The sequence below is a fragment of the Lissotriton vulgaris genome, chromosome 8, assembly GCF_964263255.1.
Source record: "Lissotriton vulgaris chromosome 8, aLisVul1.2, whole genome shotgun sequence".
Lineage (NCBI taxonomy): Eukaryota > Metazoa > Chordata > Amphibia > Caudata > Salamandridae > Lissotriton > Lissotriton vulgaris.
Window position 1 is genome coordinate 545,291,051 of NC_141696.1, and position 10,316 is coordinate 545,301,366.

The 10,316-nt window shown below is 40.8% G+C and overlaps 1 protein-coding gene across 1 annotated transcript in view; it reads left to right on the forward strand.

Moving 5' to 3' along the window:
* MOSPD2 (motile sperm domain containing 2) overlaps positions 1 to 5,334 on the forward strand; it is a 501,534-nt gene extending 496,200 nt beyond the window's left edge. Inside the window, exon 15 of the mRNA XM_086934358.1 lies at positions 1,274 to 5,334. Coding sequence (XP_086790484.1) covers positions 1,274 to 1,402 — 129 coding nt within the window. The 3' untranslated portion in view covers positions 1,403 to 5,334. The remainder of the gene's footprint in view (positions 1 to 1,273) is intronic.
* Positions 5,335 to 10,316: the final 4,982 nt, after the last annotated feature.

Genomic DNA, 10,316 nt, shown 5'->3' on the forward strand with positions numbered 1-10,316 from the left:
CTTGTTCAAGGTACTGATTGCTTCATAAGTCTGCTTGTTCTGTTTACAAGTCTGCTTGTTCTGTTTGTGCCAGCATCCTCATGTCCGATCTCCTGATAGGAGCCACTCTCACCATGCCAGGGCTCATGCTAGGTCAGGATTTGGATGCTAGCAAAGTTCTGATTAGGGCACAGTTTGTATTATACCAAAAACAAGGATTGTATTTGTGTCAAATGTATGAATATTAACTGCCTCTGTTTATGAGCGACCTCTATTAAGGAAAGCTTTTTGATCACAATAGGGCTCTGAATAGGACAGCGTTTTTTGTTAAGCAGGAGCTCTGATTAAAGTAGAGTTCAGGGTAGGGCAGCTCCTCTAACTGTAGTCACACATCATGGATTCGTGGGGTAAGTCGTGAGGGGGTGACACCATGAGTTACCCGCACTGGGTGACACCAACCCTAGTGACGCCTTTGCTGACAATACGTTGGTGGCCCTTTTACCCATTACCTGCTCCCTTTCTATTGAAGCCCGGATTCCTTTTGCCCTTGTCCTAATTGTCCCCACCTTCATAGTCACATCTTCTCACATATCATAAATGTGGTCTACCTGCATCACAGAGGCCCTGTTTCTTAAGGTTAAAATGGTCTTGTCACTGGGCTGTGACCACCTCCCTTGACTGCCCAGGATAATCGAGGCCCATTCAGGAACCTCTCCTAACCTGAGTGTTTTATTCACTGTATCAATGGCTGCAATATGATTTAGTGATTTTAGGCTATTTCCCTTACACCATTCTACCCTGGCCTCACAATGCTGCTGTTAGCCAGGTAGAGTCAGTCGCCTCTAAGGTAGCTGAAACGTATTGTTGTTCTGTTGTGTCATCTCAATTATTAACACTAAGAATTGTCATTATTAGAAATAAGGCTATCTTCTACTGGAAAAGTGCTGAAGTAATCTCACATCCAGTAAGAGCATTGTCCTCTAGGCTGAAACATTGTTATTACAAAACCGTTGGGGTGCAACTATTAATTGTATTGCAGTAAAAATGATACCGTTTGAGAGATATTTGTCATATTTTAATACAGGTTCGTTGTATAATTGGCATTGATTTATGTTTTCGGAGTGCCTGAAATGATTAAATGTTGTTGTATTAAAACCATTGCTAATATTTTAAGAATTCTGTTTTAAATGCTGTAGCATGTCACAAATTGTAAGGGTTTTAATTAACCGAACAATAAAGAAATTTACTTACTTACATACTTAAAAAAAAAAACATTGTGTATTTCTCTCATCAGATGACTCAACTATTAGAAATGAACAAAAGACTCGAAGAGCAAATACATTACTGTGTCTGGCTTCAGCAGCTACTCTTTGCATTGGTGGCTCTCTTAATTGCCATTTTTTTTTTTGCATACGTGCTTTGAAGTCGGAAAGGTAAACAGCGAGCTTTTTGTGGAGGACATGCAACAAAGAGTACTGCTGAGCCGTGAACCCTGGCACAGCCTAGGTAAGGAGGGATGTGCTTTTCAGCTGCCTGAAGAACAAGGACTAAACTGATGTTACCTCTCAATAATATAGGAATTTTGCGATAAAGAAGAGCAAAGAAATGTGAACAAGATTGTCTTGCCAGTTATTACGGGCACAGAAAGAAGAAGATATTGGACTACACTAGAGCTGTGTTCGGAAATTGGATGTGCTCCTAATGACAGCGTTCTAAAAGAAATTTTCTGTACGGAAAAATCTACATCCTATTTAATGTATCTTGCTTTATCTAAGTTTGAAGCAAAGTATTAGCAGTTTTCTCATTATATATTTCCTTTTATGCTGAACTGGAAATGATTTATGCTTTGAGTCAGAACTCAATGTGCGATTGCTTTCAGGGACTCCTAAAAAGCTACTTACGAAAAAGTGCACTTACTATATTTTTATAGCTTGGATTTAATGGTGAAGAATTATCAGTAGCATATTTTGTATGCATTCATTTTATTTACTCCAATGCACTTGCCAATTCCTCTCAGATTTAAAAGACAACATCCGTCCGCGTTTCAGCTATCAAACATTAAGTGCACCATGGATATTGCACAGCAACATTTTAATTGGGAGTTCCCAATTGTAGGATTTAAACTTTTTACTTTTTAATGCTTACTTTTATGACCGTTTCATTCCTTTTAAAACCCCAGTTCATAAAAGATAATTTCGAACTCCTGATTCTAGAGTTCTGGGTAATAGCCATGTTGTTGTTTTCAGTAATTTACTAAACTCTTCTCTGTCAGACTGTTGATAAGCTGAAGTTTGAACTTCTGACTCATTTGCATCATCAACCATTAAAACAGTAGCAAATAGTTTGTTTTTATATCAATAGCAGGCCATTTAAGCAGAAGTTACACCGTAGCTTCAATCGAAAGGTTGTACCTGCACAATTGGAGTCGACTAGTATCTCAAGTGTTTCGTTTCATTATAGAACGCATCATTTTCTAGGTATGGTCCAGAAACCTAAAATTCAGATTAGTTCAAACGATGTTGCAGTGAGTTTCCCCGACTGCAACATAAGTTTGCCGTGATTTCATAGTTGTGTGGTTGCTAAGCAGGGCCTCTGCTTCTTAAAACGAATACTCAATTTTTTTCCGCCTTCTACAGCTAATGGTGCCCGTTTACCTCAACTATTTATCACCATGAAAAATGGCATAACATTGTTTGTGTTTTGGAACTAGTATATGCAGGAATCACATGATTTATGCACTGGATCACTAGTACCTAAACTCTGGAAAATGATCTGTAATTCATCTGAAATATAATCATGAGGTATAACATACTACACACTGCGCAGTAATACTGTATAACACTTAAGGTTGAAACGTATACATTTCAAAGATTGAAAGCATTTTAGTTTAAATTTTGCACGCTTCATGGCTATAATTTTGAGAGCAAAATTAATCGCTTTAGAAACATATATGTCTGGAAAGATATTGTACGTTACATTTAACTACATATTAAGGTTCTTGTCATGTGATGGAGGGCCTGCCCTTTAATTTGTTGGTATGGACACTTCCCTAGGTACAGCATCTGTAAAATTGCTATAAGGTGCATGGAAAACAGATAAAATGTTCACAAACTAGAGTACCATTCTTTGACTCCGTACAAATTGTACCAAGGAAATTAATTCCCTTTCATAATATTGTAAGCCCCACCATTAGGATTTTGGTGCTAATTTGTTGGCCAGTTTAAACCTTTCCCAGTTCATTTACATTTCTTAACAATATAAAAGAGAATAGTATATTTTATAATGCAATAAACAAACTTTTCATGCAAGTGTTATTGCCACTTGGACTTACAAACTTTGACAACTAGATTAAACTGAAGATTTTTTTGACAAGTACATTTAAAAATTCATCAGTTGGCTGTTTATTGAAATGTCTGAGATTAAACTAATTAAAAAGTAACTATTAGACCTACAGGTGTATAGGGTAATTCTAGCAATCTATTAATAGCCACGCCTGGTTTTGTTGTATTTGAGGCAGCCAATTCCTGAGAAATGTGAGGTCGCAAATGAAGTGAAGTTTGCAGAAATATTTCAGTGAATAAAGAGATCGCTTTTATTAGTAGAATATCTGCATTGCAACCAAAGTGCCATTATGAGCTAGCTTGCATTCAAAGATGGTGTATCTCATTCAAATATAGTACTTTGTTTTCAATCTTTCACCAATGTTGAGTTTCATATAACCAAATGATCCTTAAAAATAATTCAGGAATGGCATGCCCTCTGCAAAACCTTAATTGTTTCAACAATTCAAATTCATGTATGATTTTTACGGACAGAAAACAGTTAATTATTTTCATGGCTGAAAACATTTTAGGTTGTGCTGTCTTTAACCTTTAATTATCAATATCCTGAATGAAAAGAGTTGGTGGATTTGCATAAATGAATGCGTAGCAGTTTTTTTTCTATCGGAAATCCAAATTATAATCATTAAGATCTTAAAGAAAATCCATAGACGGCAATGTTTTAAAAACCTGTCTTGAATATGGAAAGTGTGTTCTTAGTTAGATTCCTGTCCATCATTGCACAGACAAAAAGACAGGAAAGAAAAACTATTATTTCGAATCGCAGAGTTTAACAAAAACTTCACCACGTCTGGACATGAGAATGCTTTAAGAAGGTTTTGCCCACCTCAAATTAAAAAAATCTGGTTTAAAATAGAGGATCACAAGCCTAACCCTCCAAGAACTACATTAATCTAGCCAAGTGATTTCCTGACATCTGTAATCCTCATTGCCATCCTTGTGCTCTGGTTTCTATTAATTGCAAATTGATAGAATATGTTCAACCTTTGGAATTTACACTGGGAAATGTGCATTGTGTCTCTTTTCAGGCAAATCTGTTGTGTGTGCAACAAGGTAATGGTGGTTTTGACTGTTATTTCGATAAGAAAACAAGCCATTGTAATAATGTGTAGTGGCAAAGTGAACAAGGTATTAACTACAGGATATATGTTTAGATATCTGTAGCCTATATTATTGGTAGAAGTATATATAAAAAAGGAGGAACACTGCTTTTTCTTATTTTTGTACAATCAGAATCTGTTGTGCCATTAATCAGGAGTCATTGATTGCTTTTTGTAGAAAATGAACGAGCATGTGACTGACACATTTAGTGAGTTACATTGCCATAATTAAGAATTATGCAAAATATACATACTAATGTGGCTAATTAACAAAAATGTTTACTGTATGTACATTTTGACAGTAGCTTAAACCTGCCATTCCATATGCCATAATTTGTCAAGTTATATCATCATTGAAATCATTATTCTAATCTTTTGGTGCAATACGTAAACTGTCTTGGCAGTGCTTTGTAACCATTTTTACAACAATACACATGGACTGATTGTTTGATACAAATATTGAAACCGATGCACCTCTCATGGACTATCTACATCCATTAATGTTTGTTATAATTACATTCCACTGTTTTAGAACAACTCTTTAAAATTCTGAATGTTAGTTATTATAGAAAAAAACTTTGTGCAGGAAAATTGTGTTCTCATTACAATGCCTCTTTATTGCTATCTGACTATAAGATTACCAGTCCTTAACACACTTAAAATATGCAAAGTGCGATTATTTTTGTGCTATAAAACTTCTGTCTACCAGTTATGTGGACGGTTTAATAATACTATGCTCTTCAGTTGAAACATATTTATCTTGGAATCATTGCTAATATAACAATTCTGTTGTTTTAATGCTTTCACGTATTTTCAGTATTTTATTGCTGTTTTGATATTTATTTTGTACAAATGATCTAAGGATTTTATTTAATTTAATTTCATTGTAGTGAAATAAATATCCTCCAAAATGGTTTGAGTTTCCATTACCTTTCATATGAACAGCATGAAAAATAGATTTGGTGTGTTAAATTGTATTTTTGGTACCGAAAACAATGTAATATTTTGTGTCTGTAGCATAGATTTAGCCATACTTTACTTAGCAATGCATGGAAAATACATTACATATGTTTTAAATCAGAAACTTATACGGGATAGCTTCCCATTTGGTATTACTTATTTAACGTTCATGCAAAGTAAGTTATGTCTTCATAGCATTGTTCTCAATTATCCTTTGATATTATAGCAATAGCTGTTCCAGTAAGTGACAGTGCATCTGATTTGTTAACTGGTGAAATTAATTTGATTAAAATCATGTCTTCATGGTGCACCTATTGTATTTGTTCATTACCAACTGGACGGCTTCCTCACTGTATTTTACTTTGCTTATATCATAGATGTGTCCCCTGATGAAGGGCTAAGTGCCCGAAATGCATTGGGATGCTTAAAACAGAGAAGGTTTTATTAATGCATTTTGGATGATTCTGTTGCCAACTCGTAATTATGGATTGAAATTGAGATTCATATCATTTAAAAAAAAAAGATAAACACACAAGACATTTAAGCACAAACTTTGGATTAGTTTGGTTATTTTGAAGAAATTTGAACAAGACCCCGCACAGGGTTTGGATCGTGCCCAGGGGGACTCACCCTATAGCAGGTGTGCAATTGTTTTCAATTGCTCCATGTAAGGAATTGGGTGGCTCCACTCTAATAATATACACAATTCTTGTCCTGGTGAGCCACAAAATTCCCTAAATTTAATTTTGCTCAACTCTCTGGTAGCTTTGGATTAAAGCAGTCAGGCTTCACTTAGAGGCAATGTGTAAAGTAACTATGCAGCACTTGAACATCATCTGCGGCGTACCCCAGGGATCCTCCCCTAGCCCAACACTGTTCATCATTTACATGGCCCCGCTCGCACACGTCCCCCGACAGCACGACCTCAACATAATCTCCTACGCCGACGACACTCCACTGATCCTCTCCCTCGCCAAGGACCCCATCACAGCCAAAGTCAACCTCCACGAAGGAATGAAGGCATTCTCCGACTGGATGAAGATCAGCCGTCTGAAGCTAAACTCTGACAAGACGGAGGTCCTCATCCTTGGCTCCAACCCTTCAGCTTGGGACGACTCCTAGTGGCCGACGGCACTTGGGGCAGCCCCGACACCCACCGACCACGCACGCCACCTGGGAATCATCCTCGGGTCAATGCTCTCAATGACCAAGCAAGTCAACGCCGTCTCCTCCTCCTGCTTCAACACCCTCCGCATGCTCCCCAAGATCTACAGATGGATCACGACCGATACAAGAAAGAGAGTCACCCAGGCCCTCGTCAGCAGCAGACTAGACTACGGAAACGCCCTCTACTCAGGAGCCCCGACCAAGCTCATTTAACGACTACAACGCATCCAATATGCCTCAGCACGACTGATCCTCGACGTATCACGACACAGCCACATCACCCTCCACTTGAGAAACCTGCACTGGCTCTCTGTCAACAAGAGGATATCCTTCAAGCTCCTCATCACGCACACAAAACACTCGACAAGACCGGCCCAGCCTGCCTCAACAGACTGCTCTCCTTCTACATCCCCAACCGCCAGCTATGCTCCGCGGACCTCTCACTCGCCACCGTCCCGCGCATCTGAAGAACAACCACCGGCGGGAGATCCTTCTCCCACCTCACCGCCAAATCATGGAACACCCTTCCACTGAGCCTACAACAGACCCAAGACCTGCTGACCTTCAGGAGGATACTCAAGACCTAGCTGTTCGATCAGTAGTGCCCCCCCCCCCCCCCCCAGCGCCTTTAGACCCTAGCGAGTATGTAGTGCGCTTTACAAGTGATTGATTGAACAGGAAGTAAATGAGAAAGCAACATAAGAAAAAAACACATTTAGAAAAGTAAAGTATTGTTTTATAAAAAAATTGCAAAACAACCAGAATACAATCATTAGAACTGCAGATATAGGTTTGTAAAGTGTTAGGTTAAAATAGAGCCAAAAAGCACAAACTGACACTTGCAGTTATCTGGTCACACTGGACTGTGTTGAAGTCACAAGCCCAGGCCAAACGCAATGGCACGTGTGTCAGATTCAGGAACCAGGTTCGTCCCCCTAAATATTTGCCTTCTCAAGTCTGCGCAAAGAGTGCCGTTCACGTTGGCAGAGGCCTGGATGAGGAGGCTGTCCGCGTGAGGAGCAGGTCGGGCATTACATGCGGTCGTTGCTGTAGCATAAAGTGCTGGTCGTCGTTGAAGATTCATGTTGGCTGTCGCTGAGGGCTAGCGGTGAGAAGAGCAGATTTCACTGGAGCTTCACGTTGGCGGGCAAGCTCTATTGATGCAAAGAGCCGGCCATTCGTGAGCCTCAGGTTAGTGGTCATCGCATATGGTTGATTCTCGGCATTAAGATGTTCCTTCATGAAAGCAAAGAGCCCAAAAGTCTGTATCTTCACGTTTTCTTCAGGAGGAGTACCCAATAATGCCACCCAAGGGCCTAGGATGTGGTGGGCACCACTTGGGGTTCAGTACTCACTCCAGCAGAGGCCACCAGTAAGGCTGAGGCAGGTCCAGATAGTGCTGGTCAGCTGGGAAGTTGCAGGGATGCCTCTAGAAGCTTGATGCATCCCAATAGCTCAAACAGGTCAGTCATCTGAACCTTGGAATCACTTCTCGGGCACAAGGGTTCAAGGCATGCAGGTCCAGTCTTCTTTCTTGAGACAGCAGGGCAGTTCGTCTGAATCGGCCACAGCCCCAGGAGTGTTTTGATGAGAGGTTCTGAAGATGCCACGTTTATTGTTAGCTCCAGCCTGTAGGTGAGTGATGTCCCTTATGTCTAACCTTACCACTGTCCTGGGTTTGGCTACAAACTGTCTAGGGTAACATTCGCAGGCGGGGTTACTTGTGAGCTGCATTTGTCAGTGGAAGGGCAGGCGGCCCTTGAAAGTCAGGCAGGGGGTGGGCAAGCCCAGAGACTACCCTTTGAAGCTCAGGAAGGCGGAGTACAATGCCCTAGAACACCCTGCTCAGGAAGTAAACACCCTGCCCATCACCTAAGGCCCTTTTAGCTGGAGGTCTAGAAGGAATACACAAACACCAGAGAAGAGCCATTCACAGTCCTGTGTCCAAGGATACTGGTAGAAAGGCATATTTATTTAGATAGAAAAACTCAATCTTTTTAATATTGCATTTTTCAGAACAGTAACTTTAAATCCGACTTCTCAAGTAGACACAATTTTAATTACAATTCAAGAGTAAACAGCATTTCTCTGTCTGGTCTCAGTCTGAAGTTAACACTTATTAGGTACTATAAGTTAACCTAGTGTTTGTGTATTGGAGAGATAGTCTTTCAGCTGTGAAAATGAGAGTAGGAGTTTTTCAAGGCCAGGACATGTAAAACATATGCCTACATGCTCAACCTTTTAAATAACATGCACCCTGCTCCGAGACTTTAGGGCCTACTTTAGGAGTGACATAAAAAGGAAGGTTTAGGCCTGGCAAAAGGTTTAGTTTGGACAGGTCAGTAAAATCAACCCGGAGGAATGTAAACATCGACTGGGCAAATGGCGCTCAAGACATACCTTAATGTAAGCTGGCAAAGTACCAGACAATGTCTAGTGCGCAATACACAAACCCTTAAACATGGACTTCTGACTGCAAACCAATGTGATTGTTTCAGCAGCACCGCGGTATGCACCCATCTTGGTTATTTCAGCCCGCAGTCATGCTGCTTCATTCATTGTCATCTGGAGCTTGCACAGGAGCTTAATGGGAAGGCCATTGTAAAGAACGTTCCCATAGTCCAGCCATGACCGGATCATTGCCACACCACTGTCCACATAGTTGAAAATGATAGATTTGGAACCAGTTTCCGGAGCTGTCACAGAAACCCTGTACAGCTTCTGCACACTTTTGCCACTTGCTTGGACTTAGATAGACTGCTGTGCAACTTAATGCCAAGATTTTTTACTACTGGAATGGTACTCGGAGGGGAGCCTAGCTTGAGGGGCAAAAAAACTGTCCATCCTGGGATTTCCTTACGTCGCAATTGCCAGCACTTTTGTCTTGCCAAGATTAATCTTCAGTGATTTAGCTGTCATCCAGTTCACAGTGAACCTAAGAATGCTCTGCACGTTTAACTGTGACAACTTAGAATTCTCAATCCGCAAGACCAACTGAGTGTCCTCTGGATAGGTGAACAATTGACAGTCTAATTGTGCAAGTGCTGCCAGCAATGGCTGCAAATAAATGTTAAACAGCAATTGAGATAGCACCAATCCCTGAGTGACCACGCAGGTTAGCGCCCTTGCCCTGGTGACACACCCGCCCATCTGCCCCCTCTGTGACCCGTCATTTAAAAATGATATAATCCCCAGGAGTGCAGACCCTGTGATCCTGCAAGCCATTAGGGGAGTGCATGAGTACTTGATGGTCCTCTATATCCATCCTGCTGTGAGGTTCAACAAGATCATCGCAGAAAAACTTCTTATCTGCTACCAATCAGTGTTTGTCCAGTACAGAGAGCGTTACCAACTCATTACTGTGATGGGTCTGAAAGCCTGGCTGGCGGGGTCCAAGCAATTGCTGGTCCTCCACAAACGTTGTGAGGATCTTAGTTACATGCCGCTCCAGACTTTTCGCCGGGAGTGGCAGCAAGGACACTAGGCGGTAGTTCTTTAAGATTTTAGTGTCTGCCCCATATTCTTCAGCAGTGGACTGACCATTGCCTTCTTGAACTTTAGAACTTTGATTGATGCCAGAGAGGTATTTAGAAGAGACAAAAGCTTGCCCCCCCATACCTGGGAAGTCTGATTTGAACACCTGTGTAGGACAAGGGTCCACCGGCGATCCCGATTTCACAGCCATCAAAGACATGGCCAGCGACTCTAAATCCAACAATGGGAACTCCGGTAACTGCAGACCTTTATAAGGAGCTGCATCCACCAGTCT